Here is a 17,886-nt window from a genome sequence, read left to right as displayed (position 1 = left end):
TCAGTGATTTTGATCTTTCATGTGGGAAGCATTCCTCAAATGCCCAGCTAAAAGCTCTTTGGGAGGTCTGGGGCCTTGCCAATGGGTGGGCTGCGTTGTAGGGTGATCAGGTAGTAAGCCTGATTTTTTGTTGTTGTTGTTTGAATGATTCCCAATATTGGTATTGTCCGCAGGTCTTTTCTTTGTAGTCATCCAGTTTTTCCAAAGAAGGGCAATGCTAAACTGGTTGTGTTCTGGGCGCCAAGTGGGGTCAGGAGGCTGAGAGCCATTGTTAGTATGAGGACTTTGACTTTGCCCTCTTGTTTCATTTTGGTCATTGCCCTCACCTGATTCCCTCTCCACAGAGCAAAGCCTCTGGTCTCTGGGAGTGGAGGAGGGGTGAGGATGTTCCCCTGATGTCCCTAACTTCATCCCTGTCTCCCATGTACCTTTCAATCCAGAGCCTTCTGTTCAGTGGATTGAGTCCCCCGCCCCTTGCAGGAGCTCTGTTCTGCTCAGTCACCTCCCCTGTTCCTTCCCCAGCATCTTGTAAAGTGTGCCATCCACTGTTTCTCCTCTCCCACCTTCTCTTTCCTTGTGAATTCATACCTTTTTATTCCTTTACTGTTGTTTTAATGATGTTTTAGGAGGGAGTAGGGATAAACATGTGTGCACAATCTGCCATGTTTAATCAGGATCTATAAGCTACTTAAGAAGAAAAAGCACTATATATATATATATATAATCTAAATGTTGAATTCCCAACCCCCCAGTACCTCAGAATGTGACTATATTTGGAGAGATGGACTTTAAAGAGGTAATTAAGGTGAAATGAGGTCATATGGATGGGCCCCAACTCAGTATGACTGGTGTCCTCATAAGGAGAGATTAGGACACAGAAGAAGACTGTGTAAAGACTCACAGAGAAGACAGTCACCTACAGACCAAGGAGAGGCCTAAAAGAACCAACCCTGCCCAGCCCTTGATCTTGAACTTCTGGCTTCCAGAACTGTGAGAGAAACAAATCTCTGTTGTTTAAGGGACCCAGTGTGTGGTACTTTGTTATGGCAGCTCTGGCAAACTTACACCCAAAGACACACACGCACACGCACACGCACACGCACACACACACACATGCATGCGCACGCGCAGGAAATCCTTTCCTAAGACTTGGTGCTATGCACTCAACCTGACTATTTGAAAAGCGAAGTTTTTGTCTGTGACACAACAATCGGGTGCTTTGTGATCAAAAGAACAAGGCTGGGGTGGCTGAGGCTAAGCTGAAAAAAATAAAAATTACCTTCTTGAGAATAAACATACGAATCTTATCATTTATGTCCAAAAAAGGGTAAGAAATCAGGATGCCATTTTTAACGTTTTAATGTGGTGGGAAATGAAACTTGGATTCTAATCAATGGATGCACCTTAACATTAATGTGATGTACCATTATGATTATTCTTTAAAGGAAATTCGGCAAACTAATAAGGGAACTTGCACTTTTATAAAGTACATTTAAAAAGGTCAGCTTCATGAGTGCAAAATACTTTCCTAACTCAAAACGGTGAGAAAGCAAATACCAAAGCTGAATGTCCAACAGATCCCACTGGGCTCATTAAACCTCATTCAAGGGTCTACCACTAGATGGGGATAGTGAGTGCAAGCTGGGTCTTTCCTCTGCGCTTAATAAATTCCCCGTTTTTTCAAATAACAAGGCTGTGGGATTATTTTTCTTACATACTTGTGGTTGCTTATCATCACTTTTTGATTCCTGGTTTAACCCTAATAACTTCTTTAAACTCCCTGTGATCCTTAAATCATGCCAATTTGTTGCAATTTTTTGTTGCTTTTTGTTTGCAATGGTTTTGTATGTCGGATGTATGTTTGTTACAGCTGGAAACCAGCACAAAGCAGAGAGAACAGGCAGCATCTCGACTCTCGACCAGGGTAGCTTAGCTACTATGAAATCAAATACACTTCAAGTGTTCTTTTTACAAGTAGTTTTACCTGGGATACTATTTGTTGAATGTAGTAATTTAATAGAATGTTACTATGTAATAATTAAACATGTTTTATTGTTTTAATCTCCAGTAACACCCTAAAAAGAAACCTTCTTAAATCCTGTTAAGAGGAAGCTCTCTTGTCATGTTTTAAAACAGCAAAGGCAAACCAGTTCTGACAACATCTGAGACCTCACCGGCCAACTCCCAAGGCACCAAATTTAACTGTGACCCAGATTTGGTCTTGGAGCCCATCAGAAGGCACCACGCTGAAGCCAGGTTTACACTCTGGTTTCTCCAACTCACCAAGTGGTTTTACTCAAGAGGGGCCTGGGTAGGAGTGAGCTCAGGTTAGAGGCAGCATTTTTGTTATTTGGTAAACAAGCACAGATGGCATTCACAAACAGCACCTGATGCTCACAGGAAACCAAACACTTGAAAATACACCTGCCTCAGCTAAATCGCACACTTCAGAGATTCTGTTCAGAATTTTCTTGTGTTTCTAAAATCAAGCTCAGCTTTTAGTAGATTTTAAACCGAGAACGGATACGCACTGGCTTCTAAATCCATCTTTTGAGTTTAGCTGAAGAAGCTGGAGCCTGATGCCCCTCTGGAGTAGAAAAAAGACAGAGATGAGATTTGACCTTGAAGGGGTAAAAATGTAGATTTCTAGGGAGTGTCAAGTACTTTCTCTCTTGGCTGAGACACCAAGGTGATCTGTTGCAGCTTCTCCTGGCAATGTGTAGTCCTGAGAGCAAATCCCCAAGAGGTGGTAAACGTGGTCGCCAGGGCGTGGAGTGCCCTCCTCCCGCTGAACGTGTGACTCTGGCCACGTCAGTCCCCCTCGGAGCCAGTGGTTCCCAAAGGACACCCGCCCTCCAGAATAAAAGAGTACGTTCAAGGCACTGCTACCTATGATCAGAGGCTGTCAAGTGGGAGAGCTGCAGGCTGAAGTTTTCTCACAGGTTCCTTGTTCTTTGCCTCACTCACATACCGATTGGAATTTTTCTGTAAGAAAAAGCGTTTGTTTCCTCTCACTAAAATTTCCATCCGACTCCATCGCCTGCTTAATAAGCGGTAGCCAAGGGGGGAGGTTGGAGGGTCAGCAGTGGACACCAGCTCGGGCCGCTGCCTCGGCGCTCTGCCTTGTGGTCTTGTCAGACTTGTCTCACCTTCATCGGGGAACCCAGTGCTCACGTTTCCTCTTTCAGCTGGTCCACAGTCACTCAGGGGTTCCTGCCAGGGGCTGGCACCTTTGTAGAGGCTGGCTGTGTGGTGGTTTAAAAAGGTCAAATCCCTGCCTTCGTGTGGCTTCTATTGATGGGTAACTAGACAGAAGCCATCTGAGTGAATATATAGCCAAGTTATTTTGGATAGGTGATAAAAGCTGGAAGCACAATAAAGCTGAGACGGGAGCTTAGAAGGTGGTGGTGGGGGAGTGGGTGGTGGGTTGAATAACGGCTCTAATCCCTGTCCAGGCCTTAATCCCTGCCCGGGCCCTAATCCCTGGAACCAGTGAATGTTACCTTCCATGGCAAAAGGGACTGCAGATGTGATAAGCGAAAAATTTTGAGATGGGGAGATTATGTTGGGTAAATAAAATTAAAAACAAAATCTCCTGCCAACCCAGAAAGGCTCCACATAAAGGTAGAAGAGGAATAAAACAGTTTTGTTATTGAATAAGCATTAAGCCAGAAAGAGATGCGCGTTACCAGCCACATGCTAAGAGACTGCAAAGACAGAACTTCCATCCTGTTTTGTAGCCCCACTGCGCAGACGCAGCCCCACTGCGCACTGTTCGCCAGCATAACCAGTCCTCAAGGAGGGGGATGGACCGCACTGTTTATCACAGAGAGTTCATCCTAAATTCACCTGGACTTGGGTGCCCCCCTTACTTGACAGCTAGTTACCTTTATGCCAAGGAAAAATACGCTTCTTGTATCTTGGTGACAGGAGCAGTTTTGCAGCCTGGAGCCCGGCGCTGTCCACCTAGGCTCCCACCCCCCACTGGGGCCAGGACATTGGCTACTGCTCCCTTGATGTTTGCATTTCGAAGAGTTGGCTCCTAGGTGCTTGAGGAAGACAGTCCTTTGCTGTAAAGCTGGCAAGAGGCTTAGTGAGCTTTTAAAAAGATTTGCCTACATCTCAAAGGGGCAGAGAAAGAACTTCCAATTAGAAGTTTTCTAAAGAAAATGCTGTCAGGGAAGTGGTGGGGTGATGGAGATTGGTGGGGGAGTCTCTTTTTGCACCAGGGAGAAATAAAACTTATTTTTCTCAGTTTTAATTTGTACCTTGCCTTACAACTCTCCCAGATTATCTGGATGGCCCTGAAATGTAATCACAAGTGTCCTCATATGAGGGAGGCTGAGGGAGATTTGACTACAGCAGAGACAGCCGTGATCACTGAAGCAGGGTGTTACACCTGGCTTTGTGGGAGGAAGGGGCCCTGGGCCACAGAATACCCAGCTCCAGAAGCTGGAAACAGCTTCTGGAAAGCAAGGAAACAGATTCTCCCTTACAGCCTCTGCAGGGAACACTGCCCTGCCCACACCTTGATTTCCACCCAGTGAAACTGTTTTTGGACTTCTGCCATTCAGAACTGTAAGAGATTAAATGTATGCTGTCTTAAGTCACCAAATTTGTGCTCATTTGTGAAGCAGCCACAGGGACCTTGTACAGGTGGGAGATGCAGAGGGGAGAGAGGTTCACTGGGGAGTGCGTTTTGAGGAGAGGATACCTGAACCCAAATCTGAATGAAGTGAAGGAGTGAACCCTATAAAGAGCTGGAGGAAGAGCCTTCCAGGCAGACAAAACAGCCACTCCGAAGGCCGTACGGTGGGAACGAGATTTTGCAGCTGTGCGGAGTGGCCAGCAGGCAGTCAGACCAGGTGTTTTGTGGCAGCCTTTTGCGATGTTGTCCAAATGTGGAGTCAGCAACCTGATCTATGTTTAAACAGATCAAATGGTCTGGGAGACTGGGCTCCAGGCAGCTTGGCCAGAAGGGAGGCGGGGAGGCGGGGAGAGCAGGCAGCTGCAGGGCCAGGTGGATGCAGAGGCCGGGAGAGGGAAGATGTGGTCAGTGCCCAGCACGGGTGCTCGCTGCAGGAGACCTGGTTTCCTTTTGACGTACTATGTTCTTTCTCTTAGAAAGGGGACTCCTGGAACTAGATGTGCAACCGAAGTGCAGCAGAGTTTGGGGGATGGTATTTGATCTCAACCTAGGGCTTCTCCTCCAATGTCTGTCCTTGCCATGCATTCTGCAGGCCCCCTTCCTGCATTTAGGGATATTTCTAGAACTGCAGAAGTAGGAGCACTTTGCTCTTTTCCTGACGAGTTTCCATAGGACCTCGCAAGACTCCTTTCACCCAAGGCTCCAGCCTTGGACAGTCGGGCCTTCCTCAGTTTGGGCTTTGTCTTCAGATGGGAGGCGGGAGGGGGGTCCCCGGGGCAGAGGGCTGTTTGAGCATCTACAGTGACTGTGGCCATGGGAGGCTGTCCCTGCAGAGGTGGCCTCCACCAAGGTCAGCGTGTCTGCGCTTCCTGCCTCCTCCCCAGACTGCCCGCAAACCTACGGGAATGAGCTCTGTGAGGGTTTCCAAATCTGCCTTCCAGCTGCTGTCTGAAGCCGGAGTTGACAATAGTCCCAGTAGGTCCCATGGGAGTGGAGATTGCCTCTCCTCTCTCCTGCTCCCTGGTCTCCTCCAGCTTTTCAACAGTCCTCAGTTCAGAAATTACCAACAAGCATTCGGTTTTATTTCATAGGAAGTACTTACCCAAGAGATCCTCCCATCGCTAAACCAACATCCTCTCAACATCCTTTCACACTGCGGACAAACGGCATGTACTGTTTCTGTTGGGCTCGCGGTCAGGACCCGCCACTGGCACAGTGGCAGATGGTGGGCGCTGATTAAATATTTGTTGAATGTATGAGAGAGTCCCGTGGGGAGGACTGGACAGTACATCTGCGAGATGTGGATTCAGTTTCCCCTTTTGTAGCTACAGGGCTGCTGTGAGACACTACTGGGTGTCTTTGGAACTGAGCAGGATCCTGATGCCTCCCCGGGATAGACCCCTTCCTCCCATGTCCTCTGCTTTAATTCCTCTCGGAAGTACCTAGATAACAGTATCTGATGCACATTTCCTGAGTTGTTCTACTGATGCTAAAACCCCCACCACGTGGAAGAAGTTAACTAGTTGATGACCATGAGCCCTTAGCCCCTAGACCCACTGGAGCCTGAGGATGGATAACGTTAACCCCTGTGACACCGCCCTGTTACCCCAGCACCAGCCAATCAGAGACTTGTGCACGAGCCCATCACACACTCTTCGACGCCCCTCCCTCACCTGGCCTTTAAAAATAAATGCCTCATTCTCATCCAGGAGTCTGGGCTTTTAGAGCATGAGCTGCCCTGGGCTCCTTGTCCAGCGCCTTACAGTGAACACTGCACTTTACCCAGTGCCAGTAGATTGGCTTTACTACTCGTGGGTGAGTGGACCCAAGTTTTCTTCAGAATCCATCTTCACAGAGGATTTCTGGAGACATCGTTCCCCTCATCCCCTGGCAAGCCCACCTACTTGGCCATCTAGTCCAGGAGTGGGGGCGTGTGGAGGGTCAGGCACTGCTGGAGGGGAAGGTGGATCCTCCCAGGGCCCCTCTCAAGGTTTTGCTGTCCGGTGGGTCCCCAACTCTGCATAGCCCTATCTTTCTCTTGCAAGCATGTCAAAGCTGAGACAGTCTCTATCGGGCTTGGCCATTTGGCCATGTGGCTGGCTGTGGCATCAACCCTCCCCACTCCCTCTCTAAGGCACATTGAGGGGTGAGTCCCAAATACCAAGGCATAGGATTTCCGGTTGGTGTAAAGGCTCAGGGATCCTTCCCTACTCCTTTGCATCTTCTCTCTGCCAAGAGAAGGCACAGTCGTACTCAACTTAGTTTCCTTCGGCTACGCCTAAGAGGAAGTTACAGCAGGTGGCTGACTCCTGCCTGGGCCAAAGGACATTTGTTTTAGTGGGGGCTGGGGAGTGAGCCAGGAGTTGGGGCCCTGTTGAAGTGAAGAGCCTTTCTGCTAAGAGAGACTGACTACAGACAGGTGAAGACAGTCTGTGAGTCTATGAGGGATTCCCCCTCAGCGTTTGGTGACATACAACTTTAGTGTTTAAGAGCGGGGCTAGGTTCCCATCAGCCACGATCTAACTGTGTGGCCTTGGGCAAATTCTTTAACATCCCAGTTCATCAGTTGTTTCATCTGTAAAAGGAGGACTAGAAGAGTCTGTTTCCTAGGATTGTTAAAAGGATTAAATGAGATACGTATGTGGAGAGTTTATCACTATGTCTGACATAAGATAAGGACTCCCTAAAAATTATTGAGTATTTAGGAGGAAACTCCAGTATCTTCTGATCGCACTGATAGAAAAATTCATTCTTCTGTAACCACCAAACTTGACATATATGCTACAATATACAGTCTACCACATTTTCTGAACCTCAAAACTATGTGAACTTACAAAGGTATTTTTTCATATTTTGTGAATTTTATTAGAGGAAAAATATAAGTGTTATACATTTATTCTACAGATAGAAGACTTGACTGTGAGAGGTAAAATAAGGCCTGAATAAGTAGAGGGAGGGACATGAATCTTAAGTCTCTTCAAATGGATTTTTTAAATGTTGACAAGGAAAATTTTTAAATGTTGACAAGAAATTCTAAAGTTAATTTAGAAGACCACATGAGTGCTTCTAGCCAAGAAAGATTTTTTAGGAAAAAAAAAAAGGAATTTATGTAGAGGGGGAGAACTTACACTATTAGACATTAAAACTTATTTTCTATCATAAAGACATAAAATTTAATTTGGGGTGGGGGTGATGTGGCCTATCTAAACATAACACCAAAGGCAGAAACCATAAAAAGCTTTTATTTTATAAGGAGTGCCCCCCAAACAACGTGAAATAAAACCAATTTCCCAACTCTTTTTTTAAATTGAGGTATAGCTGATTTACAATATTATATTAGTTTCAGGTGTGTGGCATAGTGATTCAACATTTTTACAGATTATACTCTATAGATACTATAAAGCATTGGCTATATTCCCTGTGCTGTACAGTAGTACATCCTTAGCTTATTTATTTTATACATAGTAGCTTGTGCCTCTTAACTCCCTACCCCTCCCTGATTCCCTCTCACCACTGGTAACCACTAGTTTGTTGTCTATGTGTGTTTCTCTTTTGTTATATTCACTAGTTTATTTTTTAAATTCAACATATAACTGATAATATACAGTATTTGTCTTTCTCTGTCTGACTTTGTTTCACTAAGCATAATATCCTCTGTGTCATCCACGGTGTTGCAAAGGGCAACAGCATTGCATTCTTTTATGGCTAAGTAGTATTCCACCATATGTATACACCACAACTTCTTTATCCATTTGTCTGTTGATGGACACTTAGGTTGCTTCCATATCTTGGCTATTGTAAATATGAATATTGGGGTGCATATATCTTTTTGAATTAGTGTTTTCATTTCCTTTGGATATATACCCAGGAGTCAATTTCCCAATTTTTAAAAATGGGTAAATAGAAAAGTGGGCATAGGGACATAAATTCAAAAGAGAAAATACAAATGGTTAATAAATAACTATGTGAAAAAACAAGCCAGCCAACTAGTAATTTAAGAAACAAAATTCAAAACAATGAGAAATAACAACTATAAATTAAATTAGAAAAACTAGCTTGGGTTGTCAAGGATATGGAAACAGGGGCATTTCTCAGAAGAAAACTAATAAATTCTCCTCGAAGATAGCTTAGAAAACATTCAAAAAATATACTTTGCCTTTGACCCATCAGTTTCCCCACTTCTAGAATTTTAAAATCAGGCATATCGATAAAATATGAATCCATAATGTTATAGAGAAGTAGAAAATTTATGTGCACTTGTGCTGTGCTTACGAATCGTGTTATAAAAGAACATCTAATAAACGGTAGAAAATTCACAATACTGTTTAGTGAAAAAAGCAGAATAATCTTTTCAAGGCATTATTCCAATGATGTCAAACATGCATAGAAAAAAATATCTCATGATACATATACCAAGATACTAAATGTCATTGACTCTAGGAAGAAAAAATGAGAAATTTTTGTATTTTATTTCCTATTAATGCAACAGATTGTGTTTTTAAAATAACCATATAATTAGAAAGTTGCCTGTGTGTAAAAGCATAAAACTACGTGAAACTGTACAAGCCTGGAAAACTCAGGAAGTGTTTCTTTCGGAAAGCCAAGGCCACCTGCTAGCCGGTGAGTCATGGACGCAGGCTCGCACCTGCCTCCGCGCTCGCCAACCCGCTGCAGTGCGTTTCCGAGCGAAACGCCCCTGGTGCGAGGACCGCCCCTCGGCCAGGCCCCGCGCCCCGCGCCCCGCGGCCACGGTAGCCCGGAACGCCTGCGCTCGGCTAGTTTCTGGAAGCGGGGTTATTCCCTTTTCAAAGTTCACCCGGTCGGGCCTTTGCTTTCTCCACCTCTCAACAGCCCAAGAGGCAGGCTTTTGGGTCGGCCGCGCCCCCGGCCAGGTGGACGGCCGGCGCGGCTCAGCCCCCGCGGTATTCAGATTCCGCCGCCCGGCCAAAGGTCGAGGTGGCCGGAAAAGAGGAGGGGACGGCCTGGGGATGGGGGGCGCCATCTCGAAGGCTCGGGCCAGCTAGGAGTTTTTGAGAAGCCAGCGAGGCCCGGTCAAGCCGAGTGACCGCAGTCTGACCACGCGGTCTCCCAGGCACCCGCGTCCTCCGTTGGGACAAAGGGTCGGGAAACTTGAGCCCGGCCCGTCCCGGAAAAATCCGAGCTGTGGTCGCCATGGTAGCAGAGACGGGCCCGCGGCGGCCGCCCCCGGCCCGCGAGGGGGCGCTGGGGGCGGGAGAGGGACCCCGCGCGGCCGGCCTCGCTGCCCGCCCCGCCCTCCGGCCGCGGCCGCCGGCCCGAGCCCAGGACTGACCCTCGGCAGCTCCTGTAGTCACGTGGCGCTGGGAACCGGCGGGGGGGCTGAGCACGGGCCTGGCAGTGGTGAACTCGAACCTGCTGCTGTCGCCGAGGCGGGGTGGGGAGCGCGGCTGCCGGCGCCGGCTTTCCAGCCCCATGGACGCGCCACGCGCCTCCGCGCTCCCCGCCGGAGAGGTTCGTCCGGGCAGGGTGCGGGGTTCCACGCGAGCCCGTGGCGGGGCGGCCCTACCTGCCGGGCGCGTGACCGTCTGTGCGCTGGGTTGGGGGGAGCACTGCTGGACCGAATATGGGGGCGAGCCCGCGCACCTGCGCACAGGCTCCGCGAGCTGCGCTCTGCGTGGGGACCCGAAAGGGCCCACTCGGGGAGCGTGGAGCCGTGTGTCCGCGAATGCGGACATGGGGACACGCGCGAATACAAAAGGGGGGTGTGGGGTCTCCACGGCCCTTTGCCACCCAGGACGCGCCAGGCGATTATGACCGAGTTCTGGTCACACGCGCTCGCCAGCGCAGCCCCCTGGGAAACGGGCCTGGAATTCCTGTTGGGAGGAGGGTGGGGGAAGGGGAGCCAGCAGGGATTCCAGAGTTCCTGCCACAGGCCGGCCTTTGGCCACCAGCATGGAGAATTCGTGCTATGACCTTACCAGTGGAGGAAGTGACCCCCAAACGCAGCCCTGTGCTTTCTTGGTGAAGGGGACAGGTTCATTTGCTAATCCAATATCCATTAAGGTCACTTGGAGGCGGGGTGTGGGGCTTGGGTGGGGGAGGGGGAGGTGGCTGGCGAGGACACAAAGATGACTGCCCTAGGGGAGCTCCGAGCCTCATGCGCGTTTTCTCTCCCCTCCCCACAGGTAAGGCTGGCCTCTCTACCGTCAGAGGTCTGAGCTCTGCCATGGGGGTAGGGGTGTCTTTACTGCTGCAGTTTTCTCTGACATCTGGGGGCTACCAGAGTGTGGGCCGAAGCAGGCGCTCCAGCCGCAGAAGTATCCCCGGGAACCTCCCCAAGAGGAGCTGGACAAAGCCTCATCTCCAGCTCCACAGCCTCCAGGGTAGAGTCTGGCCTTCTTTGTTGGGTTCTCAAACCATTCCATGGCCCCAGTGCTCAGGCCTCCCCCCCCCCCCCCAGCCTGGTGGAAGGAAGGCACCTGGTGGGGGAAGGGGCACCTTCTCATATCCTGGGAGCCTTCCCTGTGCTCAGTCTGGCCATTAGGAATGAGTCACATCTATGCTCCTGGAGAGGAGGATGCGCTCTGGGGAATTTACGAGGATGTGCCTGGAACTTGCGAGCAGGCAGTGATGGTCCCTTAGGAGTTTACCTGCCACCCCACCTCAGAGTGGGTGTAGGAGGCTCTCCTGCAGGAATCTGTGCTCCCTGGCTCTGTGGAAGAGCTGAATGTGGGGCAACCCCTGGAGGGGTTGAGGAAGGACTGGGTGGGGGACAGGAGATTACAATCTCTTCCTCCCCTTCTCTGGCCCCAGTAATCCCTACCACCGGAGGGAGGCAGAGCCGGGGATCGCCCCTGAGGGCAGCAGGCTGTGGGTGTTCTTGGATTCGGAGAGCTCTCCTTCCTGCAATGTCCTAATCGAGTGTGGCGGTGGAGGAGGGCAGGCGGGCAGAATGTGGGCACAGTCTGGACAGGCAGCGGCCTGGCATCGTGCTGGGAGTAGCATTCAGTGCTCCCTTCCTATTCCCGAGAAAGGCTGTTCTCACTGGCTCTTCAGGCTTCTCCTGTGAGAGACTGAGGTTAGGAAGGCCAAAGTGTCTCCCCCATGATTGGATTAGATTAGAGCTCAGGAGAGGATAACAGAAAGGAGAAGCTATAGGAATTTCTTTTCTGTTATCTCTTGGCAAATCCAGGTATATCAGAGAACACTGGCCTGGGAGTTTAGAAGACCTGTCCCCTGGTCTTGGTTCTTGCTGTTGGTTTACTTTGTGCCCTCAGGAAAGTCTCATCACCTTTTTATGAATCACAGTTGCTTCATCTGCCAAACAGGGAGCTTTATGTCTCTGGTCCAGCTTCAGAATTGCTGTGAAGCTCAGATATGGCAACAGGAAATGGTAGAAACAAGGAGAGGGCAGCAGGGAAACACCTGGGAAGGTGTAAAGCTCTGTGGGGAGAGGTGACTGCGTTTTCTGGTGAGTCCTAAGGCAGGAATGTTTGCGCAGTCACTACTGGAGTGTTTACTCCATGCCAGACACAGGCTGAGGGGGATTCCAAGAAGTGTCAGAGTTCCTCCTTCCAGGGTCAGTAAAGGCTTAATGACAGATATACTTGAAATGGTCTCTAGGAGCCCAAGATTGAAATAATATAGCAATACGAGGAAACAGAAGAGTCGTCTGGATTCCAGGACTCTATGAGTTGAGAAGGGCAAGCTCCTCGTGGGCCTGGGGTCTGCAGAGGAGGAACTGGGGGCAGGATATGTGATCTCTAGAGTGACCATGCTTTTCCACCCTCAGCAGAGGAAGAACCGATGCTGGAACGCCGCTGCAGGGGCCCCGTGGCCATGGGCCCCTCCCAGCCCCGACTCCTCTCTGGGCCCTCCCAGGAGTCGCCCCAGACCCTGGAGAAGGAGCCCCAAGGGCTGAGGTCAAAAGGCTCTTCCGTGGCCCAGTCAGGCAGCCAGGCCCTAGGGCGGGCCCGTCGTTGTGCCCACTGTCGAAGGCACTTCCCCGGCTGGGTGGCCCTCTGGCTTCATGCCCGCCGCTGCCAGGCCCGGCTGCCTCTGCCCTGTGCCGAATGCGGCCGGCGCTTCCGCCACGCCCCCTTCTTGGCACTACACTGCCAGGTCCATGCTGCTGCCACCCCAGACCTGGGCTTCGCTTGCCACCTCTGCGGGCAGAGCTTCCGAGGCTGGGTGGCCCTGGTTCTGCATCTGCGGGCCCACTCGGCTGCCAAGCGACCCATCGCCTGTCCCGACTGTGAAAGACGCTTCTGGCGAAGAAAGCAGCTGCGAGCCCATTTGCGGCGGTGCCACCCCCCTGCCCCTGAGGCCCGGCCTTTCATCTGCGGCAACTGCGGCCGCAGCTTCGCCCAGTGGGACCAGCTAGTTGCTCACAAGCGGGTTCACGTCGCCGAGGCCCTGGAGGAGGCGGCGGCCAAGGCTCTCGGGCCTCGGCCACGGGGCCGCCCAGCGGTGACCGCCCCCCGGCCAGGCGGAGACGCTGTCGACCGCCCCTTCCAGTGTGCCTGCTGTGGCAAGCGCTTCCGCCACAAGCCCAACCTGATCGCCCACCGCCGCGTGCACACGGGTGAGCGGCCCCACCAGTGCCCCGAGTGCGGGAAGCGCTTCACCAATAAGCCCTACCTGACTTCCCACCGGCGCATTCACACCGGCGAGAAGCCCTACCCGTGCACCGAGTGTGGCCGCCGCTTCCGCCACAAACCCAACCTTCTGTCTCACAGCAAGATCCACAAGCGATCCGAAGGGGCGGCCCAGGGGGCCCCCGGCTTGGGGAGCCCCCAGTTTCCCGCCGGCCCTCTGGAGCCTTCATCGGAGCCCACCTCCGAGGCCCCACTGAAAACCGCCCAGGAGCCGGCTCCGGAGCCTCTGGAGGCCCCCGGGGAGCCCCGCCAGGACCGGGTGTTAGTGCCCCCCTCTCTCTACAGCTGCGAAGACTGTGGTCGGAGCTTCCGGCTGGAGCGCTTCCTGCGGGCCCACCAGCGGCAGCACACGGGCGAGCGGCCCTTCACCTGCGCCGAGTGCGGGAAGAACTTCGGCAAGAAGACCCACCTGGTGGCGCACTCCCGGGTCCACTCCGGCGAGCGGCCCTTCGCCTGCGAGGAGTGCGGGCGCCGCTTCTCGCAGGGCAGCCACCTGGCAGCCCACCGGCGTGACCACGCGCCCGAGCGGCCCTTCGTCTGCCCGGACTGCGGGAAGGCTTTCCGCCACAAGCCCTACCTGGCGGCCCACCGGCGCATCCACACCGGCGAGAAACCCTACGTCTGCCCCGACTGCGGCAAAGCCTTCAGCCAGAAGTCCAACCTGGTGTCCCACCGGCGCATCCACACGGGCGAGCGCCCCTACGCCTGCCCCGACTGCGACCGGAGCTTCAGCCAGAAGTCCAACCTCATCACCCACCGCAAGAGCCACATCCGGGATGGCGCCTTCTGCTGCGCCATCTGCGGCCAGACCTTTGACGACGAGGAGAAGCTCCTGGCCCATCAGAAGAAGCATGATGTCTGAGAGGGCGGGGCCACGGGGCCGAGGGAGGGCGGACCTGGGCGTCATTCACACTGTGCCCTGTGCTGCTGCTGTAGGTGAGGGAGGGGAAGAAGGGGAGTGAGCTGGGCCCTGTTAAGGAGGGAGGTCGTCTCCCCCCCCCCCATCAGGAAGCCCACTTGCAGAGCAGAGACCCTGGCCTTCAGCTGATGTTTGCTAAAGTTTGGTCCTGACTGTCCTGTGCCCTGGAAAAGTAGCAATAGCAGCTCTACCCACTTCTTAGAGCCCTCCCGCCGGAGGGGCCACCAGTGGACAGGAAGCCCCTCCTCCTCTGGTGGTAACGCCTTAATGTCTCTCTCTCTTAATATGAGTTCCTTCAGCTCATTTTTTGGAAGTAGGTGTGGTACAGTCCTTAGTGGATGAGCACCTGGGAGGAAAAGTGGACCAGCTGGATACACCTGGGAGAACCTGCCAACCTTGTTAGGCAGCACCTGGACCTTTTCCAGGACTGGGAGGCCAAGCCAGGCTGCTCCCACCTGCCCCACCCTGTCCCCCCCAACCCCTGCACAGGCACCCAGACTTGGAGAGACCTGTCTGCTGTTAGTACTTGGCTTCCTTTCCTCCCTGAAGTTCAACCCCCCCACCCCCACCCCGGGCATCTTGCCATTGGTCTGACTTGCTTTATCCACCACCGTCCCAGCGCTTAGAGCATCCCCTGGCTGTCAGCCGCCCTATGTCAGGGCTTTTGCCTGAACACCCCAACCCTCCTTCACTCCTTTCAGAACTCGACATGTTGTGGAAAGGACTGCCCCATTGACAATGGAAGGTCAGCTGATGGGCAAGGAGGGTGAGTTTCCCTTTCAGCATTTCTAGCGTATGGACAGCCAGCCTCCGCCTGAACACTTAGGTGATAGGGAGTCCCCTCACCTCCTGAGGCCCTGGTTCTATTGTAGGGTAATTCTAATTGTTAGAAATTCTTCCTTATAATGAATGAAGTCTGCTTCCCTGTAATTTCTACTGTTGGGCCTTGTTCTCTGGAACTAAACACAACCACTTAACCCTCCTTTTCAAACTAGAGAATAAAGATCTGGTTTTAGAACCGGTGGCTGAGAAGTGTTCCTTTGTCCTGGGGAGCTGGGGAGGTGGAGGGAGGGGCAGCAGCTCTACTTGGATGGGGACAGGTGGGCAACAGGCCAAGTGGCCCAACATGTCATGCTTTTCTGCTTCCTGCCCTCCTTCCCCAGGTTGGGGCCAGGCTCACTCAGCAAGTGGGGTTACCTCTTCAGTGGTGCAGCCTTCTGTGGGGTTGTCAGCCTTGCAGGGGCCAGTTGTCAGGGAAAAGGTCTGATTTGATTCTGTCCTGCGGGCCTCTGGCTGGCCTGCTCCGCTTCCCCATGTTGGTTACTATGTTTGCTTCCCTGCACTGGTTGTTTCATACACATTTGATCACTTATTTTTGACAGGTATAGGCCCTTTCCTGACTTACTAATTTCTGCATAGACCTCCAGCACCTAGCACAGAGTCTGGTGCAACCACAATTTGTTTATGTGAGTGGCACCTTGCAAAGAAGTTTACCTAAATTATCTCACATAATCCTGGTGCAGTAGGTACTTTTTTATTAACAGATGGAAACATTTGCTCAAGGTTGTATAACTGGTAATCACCAGAGGCAATTCAGACCTGGAGTCTTCGATTTGGAACCCGTGCTCTTCACCACCACCGCGGGTTTATAGGGTGAACGCGGTTCTGCTGCTTTGGGTGAAGGTAAGTATTAAATGCCTGTGGCAGGCTTGATGGGATGGAAACTCGGGATTTACAAAAATAAGACACAATCTTACCCCTCAAGAGGGCTGAGTCTTGGAGGACTTAACACCTGTATGCAAATCATGAGAGAGATGGATGAGGGGTGGGTGGGGTTCCAAGTGTGTAGGATGGAAGCTGACAGCTTCAAAGCTTTGGTTTATGGGGTTATGGGGCCACTTCAAAACCTCCATAGTTTATGGCAGGTTATCTCTCAGAGCCTGGGAACATTGTCTCAAGAGAGCCTTCCTTGAATATGTCTCTTTAAGGGGACTTGGAGCTTCAAGGGAAGAGGAGCAGTGCTTTTCGTGGGGTGACCAGGAAAGTAGCTAGATGTCTGGGGATGATGGGTGGGGAACAAGGGACAGGTCCTCAGGCATCTAGGGTTAGGACTGGGTGTGGGGTGGGGAAAAGGATGAAGGAGAGGGAAACTGATCAGTGGTCCTTTTTGAAAAACCATTGTTTATAAAGGAAGTGCCTGGCCTGTGGGGAGGTGGACCTTGGGTTCTCTGGTGCTATGCTGACCACTGCTTTTGGGCTGAGATGGTGAGGACAGGATCAAAGTTCAGGGAAAGCTGCAGAAGTGACCTTGAGGGGGCCAGTAAAGCAAGGACAGAGCAAACTTGTCCATGGTTCCTTCCTGAGTCCCTCAGGGGGCCTAGTGGGTCCCAAGTCCTTGCTCAGCCTGGCACATGTTGACAGCAGTCATGAAGGAAGGACTGCGCCATTGGAGGGGTCAGCCCTCTGATAGGAGCTGCCCTTCTGTGCCGAAGAGTCCAGCTTTTTTTTTTTTCCTTCTATAATTACAAAAGTCTTAAATTATTTTGTCAAAATTAAACAATGCAGACATATTTAGATTTATTTTTCAGTGTGAAAGTTCTCCATTTTTCCCCCACTTCACCCCTGCTCCCCTCACCCCCGCCCCACGGCTTTTCTCATCGCACCATGTAGAGTTTGAGAGTGGTCGTCCAGACATTTTTCCTGTGCCTTTGCAAACGTACACGTGCAGCCTCCCCTTTTCTCGCTTAATGGAAATAGGATCCCAGATGTGTTTCATTGTTTCTACCCTTGAAGTACCCTTGGCCATGAAATGTCCATCAGGAGGAAGTCTTTCACTCTGTAGAAGGAGGAAAGAGGCCCAGAGAGTGGAAATGACTTTCCCACTCATAGCCGGTGGCAGATGTGGAACTACAGTTCTGGAATTCCAGAAGTCTTGGTTAACTTCCACCAGGTACTCTAGAAAATAAAATGGATGAGACTCTTTAAATAAAGAGTTGATGGCCTAGTGATGTCTGGCCTCTGGGTAGGTTTTTATCCTTCACAAATGCTTCTGTAGATGATAGACCCAATTAGGATTCTGCCAAAAAAAAAAAAAAAAAAAAAAGGACCCAATTAGTTGTTCTTCAGTATCCTCTGGGAATTGGTTCCAGGATCCCCCACGGATAATAAAATCCTTAGATGCTCGGGTCCTTTATATAAAATGGCACTGTATTTGCATGTCACCTAAAAATGCATGTCCTGTGTACTTTAAATCATGTCTAGATTATTTATAATACTTAACATGTAAATGTTGCCTGTGCCTGCGGAAATTCAAATTTCACTTTTTGGAAATTTCTGGAATTTTCTTCCCCTGAATATTTTCAGTCTGCTGTTCGGTGAATTCATGGATGAATTACCTGTAGCTGCGGGAGGTTGACTAGAAAATTATTAACTCTTCTACTGATGAATGAGTCAAAGTCCAGGGACAGAAAGAATCCTTTGTAAAAACTGCACAAGAAGTTTGTGGCAAAACTGACAGCATCTTGGGCCGTGGTTTCTATGTGTTGAAGCTAAACACCAGCTGGGCCCGTGGCAAATGCATAGTAGGCAGCTGCTGACTGATTAATTAGAATAAGGTCCAGGGGCTGAACAGTAAGGTTTGTAGGAGGTCTCAGAGTGAGGCCAGCTTCTCTTTTGTAGCGACC

General features: G+C 51.0%; 1 protein-coding gene across 2 annotated transcripts; it reads left to right on the top strand.

The window, feature by feature from the left end:
• Window positions 1-9,981: 9,981 nt before the first annotated feature.
• On the top strand, window positions 9,982-15,221 carry REPIN1 (replication initiator 1). Of its 2 annotated transcripts, XM_031455639.2 has the most exons (3): window positions 9,982-10,138; window positions 10,813-11,010; window positions 12,420-15,221. In XM_031455639.2, the coding sequence occupies exons 2-3, from the start codon at window positions 10,854-10,856 to the stop codon at window positions 14,144-14,146; spliced, it is 1,884 nt and encodes a 627-aa protein (XP_031311499.1). In that variant the 5' UTR covers window positions 9,982-10,138; window positions 10,813-10,853; the 3' UTR covers window positions 14,147-15,221. The 2 variants fall into 2 exon arrangements, with proteins under 2 accessions (XP_031311499.1, XP_064343294.1); XM_064487224.1 differs by lacking the exons at window positions 9,982-10,138; window positions 10,813-11,010 and adding an exon at window positions 10,739-10,812.
• Window positions 15,222-17,886: the final 2,665 nt, after the last annotated feature.

Source organism: Camelus dromedarius, chromosome 7 (assembly GCF_036321535.1).
Source record: "Camelus dromedarius isolate mCamDro1 chromosome 7, mCamDro1.pat, whole genome shotgun sequence".
Taxonomy (NCBI): Eukaryota; Metazoa; Chordata; class Mammalia; order Artiodactyla; family Camelidae; genus Camelus; species Camelus dromedarius.
The sequence above is the reverse complement of the archived record's forward strand: the minus strand, read 5'-3'. Positions and strand labels throughout refer to the sequence as shown.

What these genes read in the sequence shown, in the direction of transcription:
- REPIN1 (XM_031455639.2), top strand. Translation starts at nt 10,854, where the DNA reads ATGGGGGTAGGGGTGTCTTTACTGCTGCAGTTTTCTCTGACATCTGGG. An exon ending in CCAGCTCCACAGCCTCCAGG is followed by an intron (nt 11,011 to 12,419) that starts GTAGAGTCTGGC and finishes TTCCACCCTCAG; the next exon opens with CAGAGGAAGAACCGATGCTG.